Genomic DNA, 27,574 nt, shown 5'->3' with positions numbered 1-27,574 from the left:
GACGACGACGAGAGGAAGAATGAAAAGGAAAGCGCACGGGCCTCCTACTCGCTCAAGCTGAGACACAATCGCTGATATGTGCTGAAAGTAGGAAGAGAAAAATATAGGAGAGTAAACACAAAGCTAAGACGCGCGCTAGTATGCCCCGGGCCGATCCCGGAGGCAGTACAATACCGGGCCGACCCGCGCCAGAGTGCTTCAAGCACTCCGCCGTTTCTCAAAAAATAAGTTTAACATCTTGGGTCCCAAATGGGACCCGTATCAGATATTAAACCGTTGGCACAATCAATGTCGATCAAACACGAAACCTTGATGCACCCTTGTCAGCTTCAGAGATATGTGCTCTTTCATACTACATCATCACGCTTGTACTTGCTAATTGGCCTGTGACGGCGATATCAGTATTTTAGTTCTTGCTCTTTTCTACCTTACAAGAGCTTTGTTCACAGAAATAGGGGTGTTTTTGCGTTTAGTAGCCGTTATTCTATCTACAGAGGTCAACATCAATTTCACCTCAGTGTCCCTTTAAGGCGAAGCTTAAGCGTCTCCCCAATTTTTTAGTGGACACCGAGTGTACCTGTCCGGCCGTGCGCTTCTTGTCAACGACGATCCTTTCGAAGGCGACGGTGAGCACGTGCGTCATGAACCGGTCCAGCACGTGCAGGCAAGCGTGGAAGCGTGGCTGGCGTCTCTTCTCGGCTGGAGCACGCAGTCCACGGTCGTACTGTGCGTAGAACCTGGTCAGGCTCGCGGGATCCCCCTCTTTCGTGGTCACCGCTGGCGCCACCCACAGCAGCAACCGCAGCGCCAGAAAGTGGACGGTGGCCGCCCTGCGCAACGATGCTTAGCGGTTGAGCTACGAAGTGACACGCGCGACGTTGAGCTACACAAAGAGAGTTACCTGCCACGGTGGCTCAGTGTAAGGGCACTCGGCTGCTGATCCGGAGTTACCGGGTTCGGACCCGACCGCGGCGGCTGCGTTTCGATGGAGGAGAACCGGAAAGGCGCCCGTGTGCTGTGCGATGTCAGTGCACGTTAAAGATCCCCACGTGGTCGAAATTGTTCCGGAGCCCTCAACTACGGCACCTCTTTCCCTCTTCTTTCACTTCCTCCATTCACTAACCGAGTGGTTCTGGTGTCCACAGAGATGTGAGACAATTACTGCGCCATTTCCTTCCCTCAAAAAGTAATAATAATAATTCGTTTTTGGGGAAAGTAAAATGGCGCAGTATCTGTCTCATGTATCGTTGGACACCTGAACCGCGCCGTAAGGGAAGGGATAAGGGAGGGATGAAAGAAGAAAGGAAGGAGGAGGTGCCGTAGTGGACGGCTCCGGAATAATTTCGACCACCTGGGGATCTTTAACACGCACTGACATCGCACAGCACACGGGTGCTTTAGCGTTTTTCCCCCATAAAAACGCAGCCGCCGCGGTCGGGTTCTTCCCTAAAAAAAAAGCAACTTTCAATTTTTCTGGAATAGAAATGAAAAGTGGTTTTGAGGACAGGAGAGGCGCAGTAACCGTCTCACTCTCGGTTTACATCTTTTCATTACAGCTGAGTTGATAGTCGTCCGGAGCCCTCCACTACGGCACCTATTTCTTGTGTCTGCGCTGTGCGACTCCATCCTGTTTTTGCACATCCCTCCATCTTGGCATGTTGATGTTTGTTCGGCACATAAAGACGAAATCATTGCCGAGAATATTGCAAAATAAAACAGAATATTCTTCCTTCAGCGATTCGATTCAAAAGACTCCGCTCATCAGCGCCCGTATGTAATTTTCGGCATTGTCTAGCCTCATAGAACAGCGTTGTAAACGGTCTTAAAGTCTTAGCTGACTGAGTGTCAAAAAGATGAGTGACAGCGATGCCTCTACGTAATTTTCTGGCCCATTCGGCTTACAAGAAGTACGTTTCCAGTGAATATAGCCTATTTGTTGTTTGAACGCAGTAACCTCTCTGAGAAAAAGGTTGCTGGAGGAGCCCTTGCAGCATCTTGGCCTTGGATTTAGCAGCCCGCTCTTGCTATCATTTGGCGCCACCACATTTGGGTTCAGCCACAGATCTGTTTGTACCGCTGTTCTAAATTTCCTTGCTAAGTGTTCCAAACTTTTTTTCCATCAATTATTACATTTTGACTAAATCATTATTGTTTATCCCTCTCTTTATTATTATTCTTAAAATTTTAAAATCAAAACTCTCATCCCTTTTCTGTTCATGACGAAAAATTCACCGGTGTTGCGCTCCCACGTGCTTTTTCTTTTTAATAACTGCGTTGAGGTGAATAGCCACCCGATTCTTGGCCGATCCCCCAGTGTGGGTATGTGCCATCTTTTGATAGGCTAACAACAACAACAACAACGACAAACTGTTGTGTCGTAACGACAAATATTTCTATAGTACTATTGTTCGGGAGTTCTGCCATACTACTACAACAAGGAAAAGCATGAAAGTATAGAAAATTATACTCTTAGCATAAAAATTCAGTTGTTACTACAAAGGCATAGCCAAAAATACTACATAATATCTGTTGTGACCAGAAAAAAATTTTGTTTAGGTTTAAGACGACTGTGTCTCCCTTTTTTTTCTTCTGCCCAACGTTTGCTGCCGAACAAACTTCAGCACAGCTATCTATGAATAGCCGTATGGTAGATGTTGACTGATAACAAAAAATGCATGGATCATTATGGTTCTCATTCTTTCAGTTAAATGCACTGGCGATTTGACTCCAATTTTTGCTCTGAATTTGCGAAATCACGATTACTCCTTGTCTCCTTTTTCTTCCGAGGCATGCTTGCTGTGATATCACGACTCAGGGGTCACGTGGGCAGCTGGGAGGGCTCTGCGAGAAGCGTGGTAATGTGAAACCCTCTCTCGGGTGTCGACACGGCGCTAGTCACGTGACCAGCCGTGGTAATAAGCTAACGCCGACAGATACAGCGGGAATGATCTGCAAGCAGCTGCGCCTTAAAAAATGATAAAGATGATGAATTTTAGTGGCCCAGGGTAGCTTTGCCCAGACAGTTTCATGGCAGAACGTGTTTTTCCTTACGCAAGGTGCGGTCAGAGGCCCACTTTCTAAGAATGCCACCCTGTGGAAGCCGAACACCAGGCCAGGAGAAAGCTTGCACCCATTGTATAACCGGTGGATACCAGGCGGCACTGGGTATCATACCCTGCACCATCTACATGCTAGCGAGATGCTGAAGTACTACGCCACAGGTGGGTCGTAAAGTTTGATAGAGTTGTTCGCCAGTGCTATTTAACAAGAAAGTTTCAAGCAGAAGTCAAAAGTTAAGACACCTCTCGCTAATGCCTTGCGCGAACCGTGATTGTGGGGCGATGCCGGACAGCTAAGGAGGTCAGATATACTCACTTATTCGAGGTCAGAACGTCGTCGATGGTGCTCTCGAAGGACTGGAAGTAGGACAAGTACTCGTAGCGTACCAGCGTCTCGTTGATGAACTTTTTTCTGGCGTACGGCTCGAGAAACTCTTCCCACTTCCACGACTTCGAGGTTATCCACCTGATCACCTGCACCCCGCGCAGGGCCAGGTTGGGCTTGTCCAGCGATGCGCGCCGGGCCGCTTTGTACCCCTGCGTGGTAGTCGCGGTGGAGCGACCGATGTGGCCAATAAAAATGTTTTTCCCCGATAAAAGGAGCAATTGTGGCCCCCTTGGTGGTCGCACTTCAACTGAGCTGTAAGGGAACACAAACACTTTGGACGCAAAGGATGTAGGGGAGGATTCCGGAGTTTTTTCGGATCCCCTGGGGTTAAATCCATACTGAAAAATCGAGGGGCACTTAATTCCACTATGTGTATGATGCGATAGCATAGCGACATTTGGCGCCTGAGTGTTACATCACTTCTGACTTCCGGTCCTGTCATGAGGTAAACTCTTCATATGACTGACACACATACACAGTCCCCATACAGCATCGCGGCACCCCAGCCCATATACCGAAACGCCACTACAGACAAGCTAGGCTCCGAAGTGACATCACAGCGTCATAGCGAAATTGTCTGACGACATCCTTATGGTATCGCACAGACACTCGTTATGAGGACACGAAAGGTGGGAAAACTGTCTCACTCTTGAACTACACCTCAACCGCGCCATGAAGGAAAAGATGAAGGAGAGAGCGAAGGAAAGAAGAAAGAAAGAGACTCTGTACACTCTAAACACGAATACGCCTAAGCGAGTAAGCTGTCATCTAGTGCACTTCCTTTTATAAACTATATAGAGTGCGCTAGAGGGCAGCTACTTGCTTTTTACTCATTTCTGTTTAGCATGTACAGGTGCGCTCTAGTTTAATTTGGACAACGGGGCTTAGCGGCGTCTTATGGGTTTCTCCGCCATGGAAATATGACCTCTTCGATCTCCTGACCTCGAGCACAGCCGTTGAATTCTACGGCCACTGAAAGACCGCGGAAGGTAGATGTGACAGTAGACATCTTGATCGCTACTGAATTTATTGGTGATGCGTCTCAGCACGGCTTACCGCAGCTATGGTGGTGTCAATGTCATAGATATGGCTGCCGTAGGTGTGGTTCAGGCCGTAGTCGGTGAGAATCTGCGAGATCTGCTCCGGTATTTTCTCGTCGTCCACGAAGAAGCTCTCCAGGGAGGAAGCATCCGCGTCCAGGTAGAAGCGCGGGTGCATCGTCGTGTCAGGAAGGCTCAGCTGCGCGGCCACAACGAGCGAACACGGAATCATGAACAACAACAATCACAACAATAGCAGCACCAACATCAATAATAATAACGACAGAAACTGATGCTAAATACCAACGGAAACTAAACTCTGCGTCCAACACCTGCAAAAACACATTCCACAAATTTCTCACATCGAGACTGCCTTATATGTTCTTCCAAGCTGAGCCAGTGTCCTCTAAAAACAGAACGCCTCTGCCCTCCTCCTGTGAAGTCTCCGCGATTCGTCCGGTTGGCCATACTATGCCATGAATATAGACCAGAAGGCTCAACAAGCGAAGGCCACCAAGACTGGTGGCAATCGCTTGATGATGGTTTGCTTTGGTTTATGGGTTTAACGTCCCAAAGCGATTCAGGATATGAGGGACGCCGTTGTAAAAGGCGCCGGAAATTTCGACCACCTGGGGTTCTTTAACGCGCACTGACATCGCACAGTACATGGGCCTCGAGCATTTCGCTTTCATCGAAATTCGACCGCCGCTGCCGGGATCGTACCCGCGTCCTTCGGGTCATCACCCTAGCGCCATTATCACAGAGCCAACGCGACGGCTGATCGCTTGTTGAGCCGTGTGATGCACATTCGTGGCATGGTATGGTCAACTGGGTAATGTGCGGTGACGTCACAATGGGAGCGCACGGACCTTTTATCTCTAGTAGAAACTAGCTGAGCTCAATAATATGGATAACCTGTACTGTTGCCTACGCGGCAACGTATGCCGTGTACGGAATATATGACCCTGTAATACACAGTGTATGCTTTCGTAGACATGCGTCGCTTTTCTTTTGGCCAGGAAAACTTGCACCGGGACTGCTTCCAGGCCATCTCTGCAGTGTAGACGCCAAAGAGCGACTGCAAAGCGCTGATGCCGAAATGAGTAGAAGTCTAGTGTGAAAGCCATTGAATGCATTTCTGTATAAAAGAATGCATTCCACCTTAGCCTGTGCTCTGATGGAAGAAATCTGTGCCAGTTATGTTGTTGTTGTTGACGTAAGGCGTTGATCTATTCCTAAAAACGTTTTTTTTTTGCATGACTTAGGGACGATTGATGGGAGGGGGCGTGATTTGGGAAGTCATTGGAAGCTTGAAGCTGTAGTCCACTGCGTGAAGAGCAATGTATTTAATTCCTGCGTTTCATGTTGTGGGATATACTGGTATCCCCCCTCTTCCCCCGCGCCAGCGGCGATCGTGACTTCCACGCGCGCGGGCCACCACGAATGTGGAGAGAAGGCACCTCTGCGACTCTGCTCATTTCCGCCCCAGCACTGACGTGACGCCACGGCAGCGCGCTGCCTACTGGGGAGAGGGTTGCATGCCTAAGCTTGACAGCAACGATTTGCTGCTAGGGAGGCAATGACCGAGGGGATAAAAGGGGAAACTCGCGGCGGAAAAAGTACTCTCGCTGCCGGACCTGACCTGAGTGCCCCGAGGAACCCTTTCGCTGCCCGCCAGCCCCCGAACCCAACGCCGGTCGACGTCAACGACTTGGTGAGCTACTGAACACCTATTTTATGGTTAGAACATTCTTCCGCAGTGTTCATTGCCTCGGGTTAGGATAATAAACTATTTCCTAGCGTGCCCTGCCGTTGCCTATTTCGTCCGGACCTGCCGTGGCTGCGACTCTGCGCCACGGGTTGGGGAAACGTGTTGCGTACTTGAATAACGTCTCCGTGTAGCTGGCACGGAAGCTCGCCTTCCCGGCCGGCTGGACGCAGAGTGACGGCGAACTAGGCAATTGAGCAGGGACCTTTGTTCGAGCGAACAACTGCCGTCGCCCTAACAAAGGATGACAGCCGGTAGACCTGACTTTCAGTCTTTGTTCATGCTGTCAGAGCCAGCGGCACAGAACTAGGGCTCACTACTTGACGCGCCTTTGGAAGGGTTTGAATTTGTGAATCTTGGCCGTTCCACGCGGAATAGCTCAGGAACATCCCCTGACGCGTTGGCAGGACATAGGCCTGGTATGGGGGGCTCCACATCGGGCGCCTCGCCGCTCCGCGGCGCGAACAATGAGGCACCTTCGCCTCATCATTTGATGCCATCAGCTAGTGCGCCCAACTCCGTGGGCGTTAGTCCCCAATCATCCGAGGTGCTCTTGCAGAACGCAATGCAGGTTGTGCACAGTCTAGCGGGTATATTGCAAAACAATTTGCAAGCCTCGGCCCAGTCACCACGCGTTAGGATAGACTTGCCTACCAACACGGGGTACCACGACAGTACGGGAGCAAACGAGTACCTCGACCGTCTGCTGCCTTATCAGCAAGTGACAGGGATCGCAGACGCCGAAATGCTCGCGCGTGTTGTGCCTGTTTCTTTGACGGAGCAAGCGGCCCGCTGGTACCGACTAGCCGGCAACCGAGCGAGGACAATGGAGGAGTTTTGCGCTAGCTTCCGCGACGAATTCCTTCCCGCAAACTATGAGTGGCGTTTGAGGAGAGAGCTGGAGCTCCGAACCCAGCACCCCGACGAGTCTCTGTTAGAGTACGTCCGTGCGATGGATGAACTTTATCGCCTCGCTGACCCTCGCGCCACGAACACTGAGAAAGTTGAGCGTGTCACGAGACAAGCGCAGCCGACTTTCACGGCCTACCTGAGAGGAGTCAGGTTCAGAGATTTGGATGAGCTGGCGGCTGAGGCGAAGCGCATTCAGGGAGACATCCTCTCTGCGCGAGCGTATATTGGCCGCCCCCACCCGCATCGCTGTCACTTGAGCCGCGCTGCGCGTGGAATGGCAGCTCAGCGCGCAGTCCATCCAGAGCTGAAGTGTCAGCACAGTTTGCTGACGAGCATGTCCAAAGGGGTTGGGAGTTGTCTGAACGTCCTTTGGACCCGTTCAGCTACGCGTTGCGAGCAGGTAGCACACACTGCCGCAGAGCGGAACGAACCGAGGCGAGATCGCGAAGCCGACACGCGGCCGCACGAGCGGCCCCCACCGTTCGCGCCGCGAGTTCGAGACGACCGATCGGAACGTGGCGACCATCGCCAAGTCCGTCGGGGCCCGGGCAAACGTTGCTACCGGTGCGACCAGCCAGGGCACTTCGCCCGCGAGTGTGGCCGCTCTGCCGCCCGTCACCAAACACGGTCGGGAAACGGCCAAAGCCGCCGGTGATCGACCTTCGATCCCGCGCGGCGTACACAGAAAACCCGGGATTGCTAGCGCCTTGGGCACGTCGCGTAGGAAGTTCTGTCGACCTGGCAGCGCCGTTCATTGAGCTAACGATAGCTCGAAAGAAATTCACCGTGTTACTCTGTACAGGAGCAAGAGCTTCTTTGTTCGGTGACGAGGTGTTAAACCATCTCCGCGAGAACAAAATCTGGCTGAGAGAGGCTGAGAGAGTGCGACACCACTTATCGCCTCGCGAGCGGCACAGCGCAATCAGGCGGTGCAGCTAGCTGGGAAAGACGCGTGCGGCGACAACGCCTCGTTCATCTTCCCTGTCTATCGGTTCCTGTATTTCTTGCACGAGACTTCCTAGCCATGAAAGGTATTGTGATAGACATCAGCAGTGGAGGCTACAGGGAGCGCACCTCAAGCGCCTTGAAGCTTTTCGCGAGCGGGGAGGGGGACCGTTTCAAATCCACCCCGCCAGCCCGAGAACCAGGAGGCGAGCGGACAATCGCCGCTGAGAGAGACGGCAGAGAGAAGGTTGGCGCTGTAGAAAACTGCTCTGCCGCGCAGGGAAGGTCAGTGCACCCCTTGTCACCCCTTGTCAGTGAACAGCGTGACGGAGAGGGAGAAGGCACGGTTGTCATCGCTCCTCTACGAGCACAACGCGACATTCACTGATCGCCCGGGCCTCACTACCCTAGTTAGGCGCCGAATAGACAGGGTTGCACTGCCTTGGAAGTGCAATCCTAGACCAATTAGCTTGGCTAAGAGAAAAGCACTGGACAGCGCCTTAGACGAACTTATCGATACTGGCGTTGTTGAGAAGTGTAACAGCCCTTGAGGCTTCCCGGTAGTCTTGGTTCCAAAGAAAGACCATACGTATCGGCTTTGCGTGGACTACCGCAAATTGAATGAGGTTACGAGAAAAGACGCGTACCCTCTACCAGCCATTTATTCCCTAGTGCCCACCCTAGGTGGGGCGAAGTACTTCACAACGCTCGATGCTAGCCGCGGATACTTTCAGGTTAAAATGACTGAGCGGGACAAGGAGAAAACTGCTTTCACTTGTCACAGAGGCCTTTTCCAATTCAAAAGAATGTCTTTTGGCTTGGTAGGAGTACCCGCTACTTATCAGCGCCTAATGGACCGTGTTCTGGGAGATGCGAAGTGGCAACATGCGCTCGCGTTCCTAGACGACATCGTGGTGTACTCGAAAACGTTCGAGGAACACCTGTGCCACTTGAGGGTTGTCCTAGAGAGGCTGAGGTCCGCGGGAATCACTGAACCCGAAGATGGCACACATCGCCGCGGCCCTAATAACACTGTTGGAGTTCACGATCGACAGAGGCCGCATTCTGTCGTGCGATGATAAGCTTGTGACTTTGCTTAAGTTTCCGTCGCCCACAGATCTAGCCGGTCTCAGACGCTTCCTGGGAATGGTGAACTTTTATCGCCAGTTCATCCCAGATTGCGCAGCGCTGCGGACGTCTTTGACAAAGCTTTTGGAGAAAGGCGAGCGCTGGGTTTGGGGTCACGAGCAAGATGATGCATTGCGCAACCTCACCAAACTGCTCGCTGACCCGGCTGAGTTGCAGTTATCCGGTGTAAACAGGGAGTTTGTGATTTTTCCCCCTTAGAAAGCTGACGGCACGAGTGATCATGGAGAAGCTGATGGACGTATTCACCAGGTTCTGTTTCCCAGAGCAGCTGATAACGGACAAGGCGTCCTACTTCACTGCGAAAGTGCTCGTTGATTCGTGCGCTGCACTCGGCATTAAGCACAAGAAAACGACCACCTATCATGCTCAGGCGAACCCCACGGAACGCGTCAATCGCAACGTTAAGCACGTGCTTGTCGCGTACTTTGAGAGGCACAAAGATTGGGACTCCTATCTGCCGGAGGTCGTGTTTGCTTTGCGTTCTACCGCTAACCGCTCCACTGGGCATGCGCCGTCTTCTCTAAATCTGAGTAGAGAGCTGTCGTGTTTGCTTTGCGTTCTACCGTTAACCGCTCGACTGGGTATGCGCCGTCTTCTCTAAATCTGGGTAGAGAGCTGCTAAATCCGGTGGACCGGATTCTATCCGACGGCAGGAAGACGCCAGTCACTTCGCCAGCACGAGATGAATACGCGACGCAGCTACGTGCTAAGATGACGGAAGCTTTACACAAGGCTCGCCGCAACCTGGGCACTGCTAGGGCGCAGCAGAAAGCACAGTACAACCGCTCGCACCGGGATGTTCACTACGAAGTGGGCGATCTGGTGCTTCGACGCCAGCACGTTCTCAGCGACGCTAGCAAATAGTTTGTGGCCTCGTTGGCGCCGAAATGGATCGGGCCGTTCTGCGTGCGAGAGAAACTTCCCTCGCTCGTTTACAGGCCCGAGGACTTGCGGTCGAAACCGACAGGCGGACCGGTGCACGTATGCAACCTTAAATGTTACGTGCAGCGAAATGAGTGGGTTGAGGACACAGCCCGACCCGCACTGCAGTCGCATAACGAGCGCTGCGATCAGCCGGCGAACCCGCGTCCCGCTATAACTTGCGCCCTAGGCAGAAACAGAATCTGCCTGCGCAGCCTAGAGCGAGGGCGCGAGCCGGCAGGCAGTCTCGTTAGATGCATGAACGTACGGGCCGCTCATGCCGACCAGTGTCACGCAAGACTGACTTGCGTTAACTCTCATGACTCTCGTGAGGGTCGAACAGCCACGTAGCACGCGCTGCGGGAGTTGGTTTCATCTGTGTTGACCTTTTTCCGCGCGGATGGAAAAGAAGCAGGGCACATCAGAACGACACCGTTCCACTACCAACTACCGGCCACCATCCAGATTCGGCAACGCGCCGCGCCCAAGGCCCGACGCTACGCCCCGACCGCGACCTGCAGTCGCCACCCTGGCCATCCCGGCTACCTGCCACATCGCATCTGCCCACCCGCCGACTGTACGCCACCGCCTGTCGCGGGCCCCATTACCACCGCAACCCTGGGCCCTCGCCTGCTGACCAGGTATACCAGGGCAGCCCAACCGCGGCTTCAACCATAGAAGCGCCGCAGCCCTGGCCCCTAAAGCCCCTGACCCAGCACCTCAGGGTGGCGCAGCCATCGACCTTGCCTCCAAGCTATCGCAGCCGGCGCCAAGCAGGCGGTTGTCCAAATTCATCGGAACGGCAAGATGCCTTTCGACAGTGTCATCGCGCGGGGAGCCAGGCCTACGGAGCGAAGCAGCTGATCGCCGGCGGCCTGGATCAGCCGTCAACTGATGCACCTGCGGGAGCCGAAGATCTTCGAACCTCGATCTCTGGATGGCGGAGAAGATCAAGTAATGTTGCCCCTGTTTCTGTGTTCGGGAGGCTTCTTAAGGAGGGGAGGATGTGGGATACACTGGTATCCCCCCTCGTCCCCCGCGCCAGCGGCGATCGTGACTTCCACGTGCGCGCTGGCCACCCGGAATGTGGAGAGAAGGCACCCCTGCTATTCTGCTCATTTCCGCCCCAGCACTGACGTGACGTCACGGCAGCGCGCTGCCTACTGCGGAGAGGGTTGCATGCCTAAGCTTGACAGCAACGATTTGCTGCTAGGGAGGCAATGTCCGAGGGGATAAAAGGAGGAACTCGCCGCGGGAAACGCTCTCTCTCGCTGCCGGGCCTGACCTGAGTGCCCCTAGGAACATTTTCGCTGCCCGCCGGCCCCCGAACACAACGCCGGTCGACGTCAACGACTTGGTGAGCTACTGAGCATCTATTTTACGAATAGGACATTCTTCCGCAGTGTGCATTGCCTCGCGTTAGGATAATAAACTATTTCCTAGCGTGCCCTGCCGTTGCCAATTTCATCCTGACCTGCCGTGGCTGTGACTCTGCGCCACGGGTTGGGGAAACGTGTTGCGTACTTGAATAACGCCTGCATGTAGCTGGCACGGAAGCTCAGCTTCCCGGCCGACTAGACGCAGAGTGACCCCATAATGTTGAAACATGCTTGCTATGTGTTTTAGGCAAGCCTGCAATTAATTTTTAAATAGATTTTTCTTGAGATGAAGAAAGTTTTTTCGGCACATAAATATCATGCAGTGTTGGCGGACGTCCCAAAATAGGCATATAATGTTAACTTTGAAGGGCCAGAGTAATTTTTAGTAGTTAACTTTTTAATTATTACAGGTAGGCACTTGATTACAATTGGCGATTTGTAGCAACTCGGTAGTAATAGCCATATGCGTTTTTGGAAATTCAGAAACACGATTACCCCCGCCACTGTGGCTCAACAATTTTGGACCATTTCTCGCACCGTTCAAAAACCGCACGCCTGCCGGGAGTGCAAAGCTATGTCAATCAAATCGTGACACTCCGTGGTGATGTGTCACGTGATAATTGCTTGCCCGCCCGCGCTACGGTGTTCGCCGCTCCTCGCCACTGCTCTGTTGGAGCGGCCGGCTAGAAATCCCTAGTTGAGTCAAGCGCCTATCGGTAACAGTTAACAGTTAACATTGGAACAGAGTTAACAAGATTCGACTGTTTTTGACCCTTGCCAGCACACGTATACCACAAAAAGCTCTTTACCTAGAAAACACTATTTGTAAAAAATTAATGGTGGGCTACCATGAAACATTCCAGAATGTAAAATGGTACTACAGCTAAAATGAGCGAGTTCATCAGTGTATATATATATATATATATATATATATATATATATATATATATATATATATAGCATACAAAGCTCCAGAAAATCAATGACAGACCATGATTATGGCACTCTTCTGGCCAGGATACCTCTGCCGGATCATCACCCGGGCTATCGGGAACAGGGCGTACCTGGAAAAGAATTGCATATAAGGTACGAAAATTCACATTCTAGATAGGACGCTATAGAAGTAGTCCCACTGTTAATAAAACAGTAATAAGGCTGTCAATTTTGTGGGTACGAGCCCGCGATTCCTTTTGACTCGCATTACGTTACCTTAATAAGCTTTAAGTAGGGAATAATGATGTATGCTACCCAAAAATGTGTTTAAAAAGTGTTAAATAAATAGAGCCGTACATAATATAATAGCCCTCAATCAAGTCGCATAGGTGTCTCTTAGATTGCAATGTCTCAAAGGATTATGTAGGTCTTGTCGCGTAGGCGTCTCACAGCTGTCTCAGAGATTAGATTGCTGTCTCATATGGGCACAGATAAGTCATACCGGTACCATAAGTTGGCAAGGTTGTTTCATCACACAGGCGTCTCAAACATCGCATAAACATTTCATAGTGCTGCATAGGTCTGTCATGATATACGTGTCTCATAGACGGCAAAGGTCTCTCAAAAAGGTCATCATTATCATCCTAATTACACCCACTGCGGGACAAAGGCTTCTGTCATATCTCTGCAACAGCCCTGTCCTGGGCTAACTGCAATGAACTGATCTCACCGAACTTCTTGATATCAACCGTCCACCTGACTTTCTGCCGGCCGCTGCTATGCTTGCTTTCATTCGAATCAATTCCTTTGGTTAACTTCCCGTCGCATTACATGTACTGGCCATGCCGATTTCGTCTTTATTTTAACCAGGTTATCGTTACGAGCGCTTGTTCCTTGACTATTTCGACTATCTTCCTTTCTCTTAATGTTACACCTATCATATTCCTTTTTATGGCTAGCTGCGCTACCCTCAACTTAAATTTAAGCCTTTTCGCTAATCTCCAAAGTTTCCGCCTCACAGGTGAGTACTGACAAGGCGCAAATGCAGTGTACTTTCCTCTTGCGCGACACCGGTAAGGAATTATTCATGACCTCAGAGTGCCTACCGAATGCACGCCGCCCCATTCTCATTCGCCCATAAATAACTCGACCCGTACACATGTCCAACATCCTTGAAAAAAATTTTTGAATATCGAAAAATTGTTAGGTACTCTTATGAAAATATTGAAGGCAATGGTTCATTCTCCTGACGTGTGGCAAAATATTTCTATCTTCCATCGCTCGCATCGCGCAGTTAAGACTGCCAAATAAAACCAATGGGGAACGCTTTTGACAATTGCAAAAACGTTAATAGCAATAAAATGCAAGCCTGCCGACGGGATATCGGTGGATATATTAATTGTTGCAGTGAAATCTTACAATATATGAAAAAATTGTGTTCATAGACTCTTTCCCGTTCAAAACTGTTTTTGCCCACAATTTTTGGGAAACTATAGCCTTCATAAATTACGACAAAGCATTTGGCTAGGTCCAAACCTCAGAAGTCAAAGGCATTGCAGAACCATGGTGCAAAGGACGAATATGTAAAGGTACCGCCAAATATCTACAGCGACCACATACTCAACATGGTCGTCTATGGTGAAACTAGTAAAATCCCCATATGGAAGGATGCCCGACAGGGAGACATGATCTCTTTAGTGGTATTAACCGAATTTTCGCAGGAGGTATTCAGAAACCTTTACTACCTTTACTACGAAGAGTTCAGGATAAATGCTAAAAGAGAATACCTTAGGGGCCTCTGATTCCTTGATAACATTGTATTACTAAATCAACTCGGGGGAAAAACTGCGAAGCATGATCGAGGAGCTAGAAAGGCGAAGCAGAATGGCTTGGCTAAATAACGATGTTAAGCAATGGAAAGAAATATTCAGTACCACGGAAGGGTACTGCATTTTACGCTAGCCCGCCAAACATTGGAAGATTTCAGCGAATACATCTACTCAGGTCAGGTAGGAACCACTGACCAGAATCACAAGAGAGATAACTAGGCGGATAAAGCGCTAGAATAGGTATATAATACTTGTTCCAGGAGATTGTAAACAAGTTTCATCGAACAGGCGTTTTACATATCGCATAAATATCTCATAGGACTCCCCTGGCCTGCATAGGTCATCGCATAAGTGTCGCGCAGACTGCACTGGGGTCTCACACGGATAGTTGTCTCAGCAAGGGCATAGGAATCTGATATATCCTCTCCATAGGATTGCAAAGATATTTCATCCCGGACAACATAAGTGTCGCAACATGCAAAACGTTTCGCTATTGGGTGTCTCATAGATAACATCAGCGTTTCATTTTAGCTGTCTCATGTTCAAATCACAAAGCGCAGAGCCGTCTCATAAGTGTCTCACTGGTGTCCCCTAAAGCGCATATTTTTCAGATAGGCAGGGCACAAACCGTGAACTCCTGGCCCATGCATCCACAATATTTCCGTATTCCCCATTAGTAAGACAACAAAATCTCTACACTGCTCCATTTCATGACATTTTGGCTCGTTCTTGGCTCAGAGCCACTGCAAATCAGCTAGCGCGAAACACGCACTTGAGGCCAAGCTGCGAGGCCAGCGACTCCACGGTGCCGTTGTAGCTGTTGGGAAAGTCGGCGCCAAACTCAGCGCGAAGAAGCTTTGTCGCCGAAGCCAAGACCTCCTGGATGTTTCCGTTGTCTACGGAAGTGAAGAAGAGTTCAAAATTTTATATGACGAAGCATTGAGCTTCTTCGTAAACGGCAAATCCTTTCATAGTGAACCATGCAACACCCAGCACCTCTACAAGAGCACCTTCTGCCAGCTCGACAAAAACCACGTGATGACAGGCCGCACTTTCTCCCATACCTCTCACTTCCATTGTCCACCTATCCTCTATGACACAGACCAGGGCTCTTTGACCATGCCAGTCGCGAAATTCTCCAAAGGGTCTGAGGGAAACTGAACATGTAGAATAATATTGAAAAAGCAACGCCTGACGCACCGATTTGTGCATGATTACGAAAAAAAAAAAAAAAGAAAAGACGGTATGGTCCATCTTCAGGCGTTTTTCTGCATGTTCAGTCTCCTTCAGATCAGACTGCTTCCAGCGTCGTCCTGTCCACTCCTTTCTCTAGACAAAGCGTCATTTCTGCTGGTTTTTTTTCGTAATCATGCACCCACTGGTCCATCATGCTACGCTTCTTTAATCTCCTACGGATCCATGCTTCGAAATCCAAGTCTCCTTGGACCAAAAACTAAGAGGTTAGCGGACTGACGCGACGCCTGTCGGCAGTAAAATAAACCGCGGACAAGTTGCAAACTCTTCTATGGCTGATAACCACTCTGGTTATCAATAAAAGGAGTGACACGGGTGCAGGAGCAAAACAGTATGGGTAGTTTGGGCAGGGGAATTCTAAAACAAGCAGTGCATTTCGGCTATTTTGAAGTTAATGACGACGAGTGGCGATTTTTTATTTGTCATTAATAGGTGGCGCCTCGATGAGCTAACCTCCGCCATTTGACCTCAAGGAATAGCTACATTTACAAGCGGAGCGTCGAAAATGGCATGACGAAACAAGTGTAGAGGGCCGTCACTGATTAGCAGGAGGTCACGGGAGCTTTTGATTACGTCCCATCGGAATGCCGACGGCAACGCCATGCTCTGAAAATATTTTTCATGAAGCTAGGTGCTCTTGTGCACAAGCGATCACCAGACTCTTTGAGCCCATGCTGGAGGCGTTAAGGTGACAGTGATAGCTTAAGAGCAGCACCCTCTAACCCCGTTCAGCTCCCCCCCTCCCCCCCTCTCCACCGCGCTAAGGAATTCCAACACTCTAGAGCGAGGTAGCAAGCAAGAAGCGATAAACACGTCCTGGCATTGCCCTCCTTTCATCTACGTATATTTCCTGACATGTCCTGGGTACGTAACTGTTCGACGGCCAGACTACATTGTAAAGGTTGACCCTCGTTACTGCAAACTCAGATAATTCAAGCATCCCGTTAATCCGAACTGCCGCTAAATACGTCCCACCAATTTACAAAGTATTATAGAAGATTCTGTTGAGAGGAGTCCCGCATAACTTGTAGAAATTTTCTCTCCCCATCGAGTGCGTAATATTCAAAGTCGACTGTATTTAGCAACGAACTACGTGCGTTTTGCCCAATTTACCAACACAACGTCATAACTTGAAGTGAAAGATTTTCATGCAGCATCCTGGTACGAAATTTCGTTATCCTGTCACTCAAGTTAGTGGTCTACACGGGCCCTCATAAGTTCCGCAACACAGATTTCCTCCATGCGCAACACTCCCATTGGGAAATAACACCCTCACGAATGCAGATTCTACGATGGGTGGTGCAGCAGTCGCACTTAGGGCATACTTCATTGCTACAAGTTCGCTCTAAGTACTATTCGTTTTCCTCGAGGAAGCACTGAAGTATTTCCCATTTACGTCAGGTAATAGTCGACCACAAGGAAGCATGCGTCTCCAGATCTAATATCATAGAGCTATGTCACGTGCCGCCGTCAGGCAAGCAGCCACGGCTGAGCAGGCAGCATTGCAACAGCTGTAATCCCAGACTCGTGTAAAGGTCGCGGTTGAAACTGCCCGAGCGGAACTGACGAGTCCGCAATAGGAGGGCGGTGACGACCTTGTCAGAAGGAAGTAAACAGAATATAGGACGCAGCTGATTGTATGCCCTTTGTTTTCCCGCATAAAGTTTGAGTGAGCGTAGAGCAAAAAATCAAAAAGAGCAAAAAAAAAGAAATATTTAGTCCTACGACCTCTGAAGCATTCATGTAACAAATGCAGGGATTGGGAGCTACTATTTAAATCATTTCTTTACGATGCTTCGTGCAGAATGTTGTACACGCTTGCAAAAAATTAACGGTCAGTACTTTGCGTTGGAAAACTAAACAATTTTCCCAAGGACTGCACAGGCTACGCGCAATATGCTTTCATAAAAAAACGTGAGTGGCATCTTAAAGGGCAGAGGTTCATGAGTAGGGCCCCTCCAGGAGTGCAAAATAGGCTGATCGAACGATTAGAAACGACGGGAAGGGCTGCGCAAGGCAGCTTTTGTAAATATGTTTTGGAGCCTGTGTGTTTCAAGTGCATGTGTCAGGTGCACGAGGAAGGTCGAACAATATATACAAAAAAGAAACACTGACCTGTAGTGCAGGTTCGGAACATCACGGCCAGTTTTTCAACGTCCGAGGTTGGATTTGTGATTGAGCTAGAAATGTCTGGAAGGGGGTGAGAAAATCACGGCATTCAGCACTTGCAAATTGCAATGGTTTCGTAAAGGCGTTATATCAGGACTATGCCTTGAGATCTCAGTGTAACCGTGAAATACGCGGTCAGCAGCGCGCAAACTGTACAGTAACTATAGGCCGAAAAAGTGTACGCCCATTTGAGCGTATCAGCTTGCTCGCTCGAGCGATGCAGGCGACTAAGTATACCTTTACAATGCGACTTTTTTGTCCACACTGTTCCCACGCATTGTACCTCTTCATGTTACGCTGACTTGGAACTTGTAATATAACACTGTGGTACCACGGCGATAGCCACAGTTTTGAACAACTTTTTTACTGTGTTCGAAAGCAAACTTGAGCGCTATCTCTGAATTAAGCTTATTATTTCGAGCTTTAACGCTGAACTAGAGTGAGGTGTAGAGTGAATAGCTTATGGTCGCTCGTAATTTATCCGCAAGGTGCGTATTCCAAGTCGATTACACACGAGTGTCTAGCTACAAGTTGAAACAATAACGCCTTGCCAATGCTAGACCCATATTTCGGCGCGGCGATGCAGAATAATTGCTGACCGCCTGATATCTGATTCGGAAATTAATGTACAAATGAGGTAGAATATGCAGTCCTTGAAACACTCCTTGTTCGCAGAAAGGTTCCTTTTAGGTTCACGGGGCGCCTCTTCTTCTCTGATGCAATGCTATGCGCGCGGAAAACTTTTTGTGGCAGTGAAGAGTAGGCTACAGGTTACCGAATTTCGAAAGCTCTGGTTAAGACAAAGGACAACAGAACAGGGTAGACAAGCCCTGCTCGTGTCCCGTCCTGTTACAAGTTACCGAATTTTTTTCTTGTCCAAAGGCTACAGGTTACCAAACTTCGAAAGCGCTGTTAAAGAAAAGGAAAAGGGAATAGGGCGGGGCAAGCGCTGCTCTTGTCCCGTTCGGTTACAGGTTACCGTATTTTCTCTTGCCCCGTCCTGTTATAGGTTACCGAATTTTGTATTGTCCCGACGTGTTACAGGTTACCGAATTTTGTCTTGTTCGAAGGCTACAGGTTACCGAATTACTAAAGCGCAGGTAAAGACAAAGAACAACAGAACAGGGTGGGGCAAACGCTGCTTTTGACTCTTCCTGTTACAGGTTACCAAAATTTCTCATGTCCGGTCTGTTACAGGCTACCGAATTTTGACTTGTCCGAAGACTACAGGTTACTGAATTTCGAAAGCTGTGTTAAAGATAAAGGACAAAAGAGGATAGGCCGAGCGCTCTGTTCTGTTCTCTTGTTTTTTGTTTACTGCGCTTTCGAAATTCGGTATGCTATACCGACTAGCCCAGCAGACAACTTTGAGAAGGCTACAGGGGCGGCGCGTCTGCAACTGTTTACTCCGCTAGTAGTGCGGCCGCAGGACGTCATCCTGGCACGTCGGTCATTGTGTGATTCCCTCGGTCCGTAGCTGGCGCAGCTGGCACCATCCATGTGTGCGTCTTGAAAGCAAACGCGTCTAAAGAATTCTTTGTAATCAAAGAAATCGTTTTTTTCACGACTCTTTGAAGCTGAAAATATGCAGTTACACCAGAAATGTGTCTTAAGATACCCAATGATCAAAAAAATGACTAGCTGGCTTCTGTTAATTTTGCACTGCCGAAAACTTAAAATAAATAACTCTTAACATCAATCGTAAGCTATATTCACTGCGTAAGAAAAGAGAGCGCGTTCCGACGCTGCAACTTTTGCAATACTGACAATAAAAATTGTCACTGAGTATGGCGCTCTGCATGTTACAAGGAAAAGTGTGAACATGACTTTCAATTGGAGCCGCCAGCAAAAGTCGCAAATTTTACTATCGTTTTTATCTGAGAGGAAGCACGTGACCTTACTATCCACTCCTGTTGATTGAAAGTGGCAAATGGCGGCGGCGTCTGGCTTTGAATGACGCAGCAGGTGTTATCGTGGTACAAGAGACTCGCGGAGGCTGCCTAAGCTTCCAGGCATCGATACTCGGAAACTCATTTTGGCAATGAAGAGAAAGCTGCCGGCGCAGAGCATCTGTGACTCAGTCGCCTGGCACGCTAATCGCAGCGCGGTCGCGTCGCTGTCACTGATGAAGCTGGTGCCATCTACAGAAGCTTTATGTAAGCCAAAGAAAGCATTGATGTCATGACTATGACTTTCAAAATGTGCAGTTGTGCTAGATATATGCCATAAATAACCCATATTACCCATATGTAGATTTTCAACAGAAAATTATTAACTGCAACCGGGGACACTATTCTGCTGCGCATGAACAGAGGGAGCGCTTCACCTCAGCTTTGGCTTCACTGCCAAGAAAAGTTGTCACCGTATGTAAAGCGAGCTAAATACGATTGGGATGGTTTATTCTTGATCTTCTAGGTGTAAGCACTGCGAGAGGAAGTTCACTGAACAGCCTAAGCTGTGGAAAGAAGTAGCATTTGCGGCATTAATACGCGGACATAGTGACGAAGATACATGACAGAGGAAGCACGCGGGTTCACCACTGGTTAGCTCAACCTTGAGGGAAAACCTTTGGCTGGCAAAAGAAGCTCATTGGCGATAAGTTGAAGCCATGGCCTCCATAATGATACAGAAATTATTCAAAAAGTTTCTTCTAGACCTAGAGTAGCAATGACATAGATTTGGCTCTGGCGAAGTCTGGCTGGCGAACCGGAGTTTTACGAAGGGTGTACCGGTGTGTGCAGCCTTTACATTTCAAAAGACAGTCCATATACTTTCTCCTGACTGTGTGTAGGCTACATTTGAACTGACAAAAAGAATTTTCGTGCGAGATTTGCCACTTTAACCGATTCGTCGACGACTTGCAAATAAAGTTCTAGAGTGTTCGACGACAAAAGGTCTCGTCCTGGTCTGCAACGTGCTAGTTAGTGATTAATCCTGAAAGCATTCCCAGGACTTCCTTTCCAGCACTGTCACCAGAGAAGAGGAGCCGTATAAAAGGCCTTCCTGGTGATTTAGAGCAACTAGCGCTATTCATTTGTCATTGCTTTTCAGCAGCGCAAGGGACAATTAAAAGACAAGTCAAGCGCAGAGACACGGCGCCGTGTCTGTGCGCTTGTTTCGTCCTTTGTCCCTTGCGCTGCTGAAAAACAATGTTACCGCAACTTGCCCAAGCTTCTACAGTATTCCTTTGTCAGTTCTGTAACTTTTTGCTCTAGATTTTCCGTTAAGCTTCCTTTGCCAATGTACACCCTAAACAAGTTTTTTTTACTCTATTTTATAAAAGGCGGTTCTCTAAAGCAAAGCTTATGCACTGTCTACTCCCATATATGCTTATTCGTGCTTAGAGTGCATGGTCTCACAGTTGTGTAAACGATGATTCTATACAATTCAGCTTTTGTTTCCCACAAGGTTCTGGTCGGCTAGCTAGGAACAAATATGAGGCTATGGTTTTGAAGTGTACACAATGAAATGGCAAATATGGAACGCGAAGAAAGCAGGCAATATCGAGAGAAAGACGCACTGAGCAGGAGATTCCTGAGGCTCGTCTCGATGCGGTCGCGTCGCTGAATGATGGTCGAGTACATGTACCGGTACGCCGGTATCTTAGTAGTCAACTCCCAATCAGCGCAGATAAGGTCGTAGAACTCCTCGCATGGCTCTCCACTGTAATACGCGTTGGAGTATGTGGCCGCTGCAACCGACATCATCACACACGTCACCGTCGTCATCTCAAACACCACCTCCAAGAAAATAGCACAGTTGTCATTATCACCATCATAATTATCATCAGGATCTATATCTCCACTTTGTCGTAAATTTCGCGAAAGGCGGATGAGTGGTACAAACATCTCTACCTTCAGATGTGCAATCTTCACCATCTCCTCTGTGACTAAATCCCATTCAACCTCAGCATCAACATTAGACAACGAAAGTTCTTTTCGTCAGACTGGAAAAATCCCGAAATCACACGGCCCACTGGTTCCCACTACTCCGGTAATGGTACCAGGATAACATGGTACACGGCATGTTAAAGGTGTCTAATTACTGTGCGATTTCGATTATTCGGAACTCGAAAACCAAACAATTTGCTGATGAGATCAAAGCACTGAGTGTTTGAACCGGAAGTTCGAATTAAGCGAGTTCGAAATGACAAGATTCCACTGCACACTGTTTATAATAATAATAATAATAATAATTGGTTTGTGGGGAAAGGAAATGGCGCAGTATCTGGCTCATACATCATTGGACACCTGAACCGTGCCGTAAGGGAAGGGATAAAGGAGGGAGTGACAGAAGAAAGGAAGAATGAGGTGCCGTAGTGGAGGGCTCCGGAATAATTTCGACCACCTGGGGATCTTTAACGTGCACTGAAATCGCACAGCACACGGGCGCCTTACCGTTTTTCCTCCATAAAAACGCAGCCGCCGCGGTCGGGTTCGAACCCGGGCACTGTTTATCTGGAGATTTATAGTTATGTCCGTCCTAACGCCTGCTCACACCGTTATGCGTACACATGTTGAATCAGCTAAGCAGCTTGAATTATGTATCTTTTTGCAACCTGCATTCGTTAAGCCCTTGATTGCACTAACGATTTGTTTTCCTGCTAACTTGTACTCCGAACTTTGATTGAATAGAATTTATTCTGTTGTGTGGTTCTCAACGAAGTGGTCCCTGGCTTCGTCAGTATGCACTGTAGTAATTATTACGGACTTCAGAGTTCACATGCACTCTGATGGACAAACAAGGAGACCGGCTGCTATACTGGGTCATATTTTCTGCTTAGCTCAGTTAAATCTAAGTCAAAATTAGAATGTAATCTCTAATCAATGCCCGCTTCTCTTTGTTCCTTAGCTCCGCACATTAAGAGAAAATAAAACTTCTTTTGCCACAGTTCATGGCACTGCGTTTTTTTTAGTTTTGTGCAAATTTTTACTCCATCTATGATTCTTGAATTGCGCGGTTTCGGATCAGCCGCCGCCCAAGCAGGAAAGAACCTAAGCTTTCCTTTGTAATTTATTCTCAACAACTTTGTCTTGTGTGCTTTGCTTAACTGTGCAGGCTTAGAGCATCTTCCTAAGTGTCCAGATATCTACACATGCGCTGTTGCTCCAAGCCGCAGTGTCCCGTCGCGCTACAACGCAAAATATAAGAAATTATGAATTACTCTAAACAACATTCAGTGCACATCTGAACACTGAAATGCTCCTAAAAATCCACTAAAACGTTCTCCTAATCAATGTAATAAACTTCCGAATTATTCAAAAGCGCATTAAGTGCACATCTTGCACTGGAAGCACACCGAGGGTTCAATTTTATATCTCGATACTGCTAGTTCGTTCATCTGAGGTTGTCGCCAGAGCTAATGAAGATGAATTTTGCTGGACTCAAGTCATAGTTGCATATTGCACCTGGTCCCAGATGTGACGATATTAAGCTACCAAGTCAAACATTCGGAATTATGAATTCTGAGCTGCTTACCATCGACCTTGCACGAGTCGGAGTAGCAGTAGCTGACGGTGGAGCTGTCTACGAATATAGAAAAAATAATTGAACAAGTGAATTGTACGAACAGTGCATATAAAACGAAAAAAAAACATGACACACAGCACACTCTCTGCACTACAGAAAAAAAGCAGTGCTAAGGACAATGAAGCACTTGAAATTATGTATCCGCTCCGGAGCGTTTCTTAGCTTTCCGGGGCAGAGCAACTAGCGCTCTCTGCAGCATCGTCAGCAGCGAAGACCGCTTAATTTAACGGGGATATTTTCATTTCTAATTGTCGGAGTGTTGTGAGATGCTTCATAAACGTGTTCACTGTACTGGCTGATACTCTTGCGACGCACTGCAAAATTTTACTCCCAAATTGGGCCTTTCACTACCATCGAGTAGTTCCGGCAGCTTTAGAAAATCAATATGTACCAGCAATCTTTGTGGACGTTGAGCATGATCATGGCTACCATTGATCATGACTACCACAACGCAATGCGCACGTTGTACGGTTGAACGAGAACGACTGCTGAATGGCACGCAAAATTCAGTGGTGGGCGCTCACATAAGAAGAATCCGAGGTAGACACCGGCTGGGACAACGATGCCCATCAGGAGTAGGCACGGTATCAGCGCCACCAAAAGGAGACAGCACCAGGCCAGGGCACCGTACTGGGGTTCTTCGCTGCAATTCAATAAATTGGAAAGGGACGGTGAGGATATTTTCACTTAATTCAAGCTAAGCGCCTCCACAACGAAATTACCTGTTTATCGAAGCGAATAATTTGGCCTGGTCGGTTTCCTGTTCTAGTAATTCTGTTGTGAACGCCACTACAATGAAGGCTACTATAAGGAATTAGGCTCAACGAATTTGTAAAAACAAACAGCGGCCGCGACATCTGCATTTTATTTTCTGCACTCGCTATAGTCGGATACAACTCAAGGGGGCTTTTCCCCGTCGAAAGACCCCCTTCCATACGATGAGGTCGGCCGGTTCTCATGCACCTGCTAGTGTGACAGTGCACGGAGTGTCAGATAAAAGAGGGCGGTCCCCGCCATTCAAGGTCGCGGACAGTGTCCTCCCTGCAGTGAGTGCCATGCCACTCCCTGCATTGTCACACTAGCAGGTTCATGAGAATCGGCCGACGCCATTGGCTGGAATAGAGTCCCTTGGCGAGGAAAAGCCTTCTTGAGTTGCATCCGACTATAGCTTATAACTACTCCTTTTTGAGTCTTAGTGGCCTCTCTGCAGTTAGAACGCGTTTAACCAATTTGAGTAGGCCAACTACAGTTTATTATCGTATGTCCTTAGTTTGCTTGCTTGTGAATTTATTAAGTTCTTCTCACTGTAGCTTCACTGTCTCTCTCAGCATTACCACAACCTTATAAAAAGCTGCAGTTGGAACGCGTTTAACCAATCTGAATAGGCCAACAACAGTTTATTCTCGTATGTCCTTAGGTTGCTTGCTTGTGAATTTATTAAGTTCTTCTCACTGTAGCTTCACTGTCTCTCTCGGTGTTACCACTTCCTTATAAAAAGAGGCGTGTCTCGCACAATGGTGCACTGGAGGCATACGCTCACAAGAAAGGGAATATCTCTGGCGGCTCCTCGCCCAGCGCCGGGGCGGGCAGCTCGATCTCCTTCTCGGGCTCCGGCGGGGGCGCCTCCTCGGGCTTCCACTCCTCGAGGATCGAGGACTTCTCCGGCATCGGCTCGGTGGGTGGCTCAGATGGCGGCACCGGAGGCACGTAGGGGAGGAACGTCGGGAGCGGCGGCAAGGGTTCTTCCTCGCTCAGCTCACTCGAGCTCTCCTCCGACGATGAAGGGGTGGACGGCTCCCTGCCACCAGCGAGCAAAAAGGGCCACTCCAGTTTTGTGACACAAGCTGTGTAGAGGCGAGACCGGAAGAAAGAGTGTAAGAAGAAAACGTGATGGGGGAGAAGTGGGTTCATTTGCGAGTTCTCTTACCTGCCACAATAACTGTTTGATATCACATGTGGCCCCTCAGGTGACTCATGACGTGGGGACAGACAGTCAGCCTCGGGACAAGTTATTGTATTGGTCACATGGATCATGTGAGAAATGACACTGGACAAGTAACTTGTCATTGATGACGTCATTTCATGCGAACGACCCGCACGGGGTCAAAAACAAGGGGAGAAAGGCGTTTTCTATTCTTTGCCTTAATCTTTACCTGACTTTCCTGCGCTTGCGCACCGGCTGTCCGCCCTGGTCGTAGAAGCCCTCCATGAACGCAGGCATCATGCCGGCGAACATGCCCCCACCGGCGGGACCCGCGGCAGCAACAGCAGCGGGCGGGGGAGGGGGTGGAGGAGGCGGTGGGGGAGGTGGAGGGGGAGGCGGCGGAGGTGCCGCCGGCGGAATCACGATGATGGGCGCCGGAGGAGGAGGCGGCTGAGGGTAGGGGGGCAGGCTGGGCATGATGGGAGTCGGCATTGGGAACGGGATCGGGATGATGGTCGGGGGTGCCTGCTGTGGAGGAGGGGGGTGGCAGCAGCGGTCGCTGCCCCCTCCGCCGCCCGTGATGATGATGGAGGGCGCAGGCTGCGGAGGATAGGGAGGAGGCGGTGGCGCGGCAGCTGCTGGCGCAGGCGCTGCAGGAGCCGGTGGCGGCATCATTATGGTGGTGGATGCCGTCTGGGGTGGCATGCCTGCACATCCAATAGGATGTGCCGGAGAATTAGCAAATACGGATGAATGAGTGAAGTTGCATGAATTTGAAAACGAGATAAACAAAACCGGTGCAAATGATAATGAGCAAGAACTATTTCAAATTGAACACACGTATTCTCAAGTGCTGTCCGTAGAATCTGACAACTTTTCAGGGCTTATTTGCACGGTGCTACTTCGCTGCATAGAACGTGATTTCAACATGACCTGTGGAGTGTATACCCATGCCACACGGCAAATTGAATGTCATTACAACCGAATGTCATTCGATGCATCGAATGTCATTCGGTCTCCTTCGGTGCGACACGGTAAAAAATAGTGTCATTCGAAAATGATGGCAGTGACGACCAGTAAAAAAAATAGTACAATTTTAAGACATCAGCGCGCATAAAAGATGTTTGAAATTGTTATGTCGTATTTCAAAAGCGGGTGAGAACATTTCTGTGCAATAATATGAGCTTAAAATATTATTTCCGGCAATTCTACTGCCCTTTAGCCATAAAAAGCCAAGCCAAGTACAAAGTAAACCACAAATATGATAAACGTAAACAAGCAAAATGGCGGACGTGGCGGCACGTGCAGCGTGGAAATTACTTCCAAAAGGTGAAGTGCTCAGTTACATCTTTAGTACTTGCGAGCTAAACTAACATGAAACGCCAACGAACAAGAAACGCAACCCAAAATGACCGGCGTTCGCGGGAAAGCCCTGCTTCACGGTCGGTCGCTGCCGTTGGCTGCTGCTGGAACCGAGAGTAACAACTATCCACGACAGCTTCTAGCGTCAAGAGGTTCCCACCAAAATTAATATTTCTTTAGCAGAACTAAATAAATACAATTTCTAACTTTGGCAGCGCGCATGCTATTTTTTGCGTCGCTTGTTTCTGCTGCGTATCTGGTGTCCAGAGTACACATTCGGTTCGAGACCGAATGCGAATGAGTTCCCCAAACTCATTCAATGGCGAATGTCATTCCAACCTAATGACATTAAATATTCCCGTGTAGCAGCCGATTAATGGCATTAGGTGCTAATGTCATTCGATGGGAATGACATTATAATTGCCGTGTGGCCGGAGTATTACTCTTTCGTGCTCATGCTTTCAACTTCCCTCTTTTATTGCAGTTCATTCAAAACTGCGGTCTTTTTTTTCCTCTGAACTTGAGTTTCGTGCTTAATACTCGGATGTTAAGGGAGTAAACTCAATGTTATTATGCTGAAGTAAATGCTGAATGGAATCTTTAAAGAATTCCAGAACGGCTGAGGAACTGCTTAACACAGACTACTGAGCGCAAAAGTGTCCGCACGGCGGCATTCCCGCTACCACAGTCATTGTTACTGGCGCTTCCCGCTGTCGTTTGCTCTCACGCTGTTGCACGGCTCCCCGGGCGTGCGTCTCGTCGTCTACGGGCCGTTAGCGCTTTGCATGGCTTTTTGACGCATGATGTCGTGGAGAAGTTGCATTAGCAATCACTGTGGACAACTATACGGGGGAATACGGGAGAATGTGCACTGTTCGATGTTAGCAATGCAAGCTTAGACCTTGCGACCAACAAGATGCAAGACCATTACTCCTACGGCTTCCCTCTGCTCCAGGAGATAAGCCAAGTAACTGGTGCGGAGATAGATTCCCCACCAGGAGTCTAGATACAAA

At 48.9% G+C, this 27,574-nt stretch overlaps 1 protein-coding gene and 1 pseudogene across 1 annotated transcript in view; both read right to left on the bottom strand.

Moving 5' to 3' along the window:
• Positions 1 to 27,574, bottom strand: part of LOC144111058 (uncharacterized) — a 98,492-nt gene that overhangs the window by 30,016 nt on the left and 40,902 nt on the right. Inside the window, exons 4-14 of the mRNA XM_077644174.1 lie at positions 25,429 to 25,906; positions 24,816 to 25,073; positions 23,800 to 23,918; positions 23,225 to 23,272; positions 21,267 to 21,437; positions 17,693 to 17,767; positions 15,096 to 15,219; positions 12,553 to 12,625; positions 4,504 to 4,686; positions 3,376 to 3,596; positions 578 to 830 (exon numbers count right to left, since the gene is read on the bottom strand). Of these exons, the coding sequence (XP_077500300.1) occupies positions 578 to 830; positions 3,376 to 3,596; positions 4,504 to 4,686; positions 12,553 to 12,625; positions 15,096 to 15,219; positions 17,693 to 17,767; positions 21,267 to 21,437; positions 23,225 to 23,272; positions 23,800 to 23,918; positions 24,816 to 25,073; positions 25,429 to 25,906 (2,003 nt within the window). The remainder of the gene's footprint in view (positions 1 to 577; positions 831 to 3,375; positions 3,597 to 4,503; positions 4,687 to 12,552; positions 12,626 to 15,095; positions 15,220 to 17,692; positions 17,768 to 21,266; positions 21,438 to 23,224; positions 23,273 to 23,799; positions 23,919 to 24,815; positions 25,074 to 25,428; positions 25,907 to 27,574) is intronic.
• Positions 141 to 311, bottom strand: LOC144111705 (U2 spliceosomal RNA; annotated as a pseudogene).

Source organism: Amblyomma americanum, chromosome 11 (assembly GCF_052857255.1).
Source record: "Amblyomma americanum isolate KBUSLIRL-KWMA chromosome 11, ASM5285725v1, whole genome shotgun sequence".
Classification (NCBI taxonomy): domain Eukaryota; kingdom Metazoa; phylum Arthropoda; class Arachnida; order Ixodida; family Ixodidae; genus Amblyomma; species Amblyomma americanum.
Note: the sequence above shows the minus strand (reverse complement) of the source record. Positions and strands in the feature narration are given on the sequence as shown.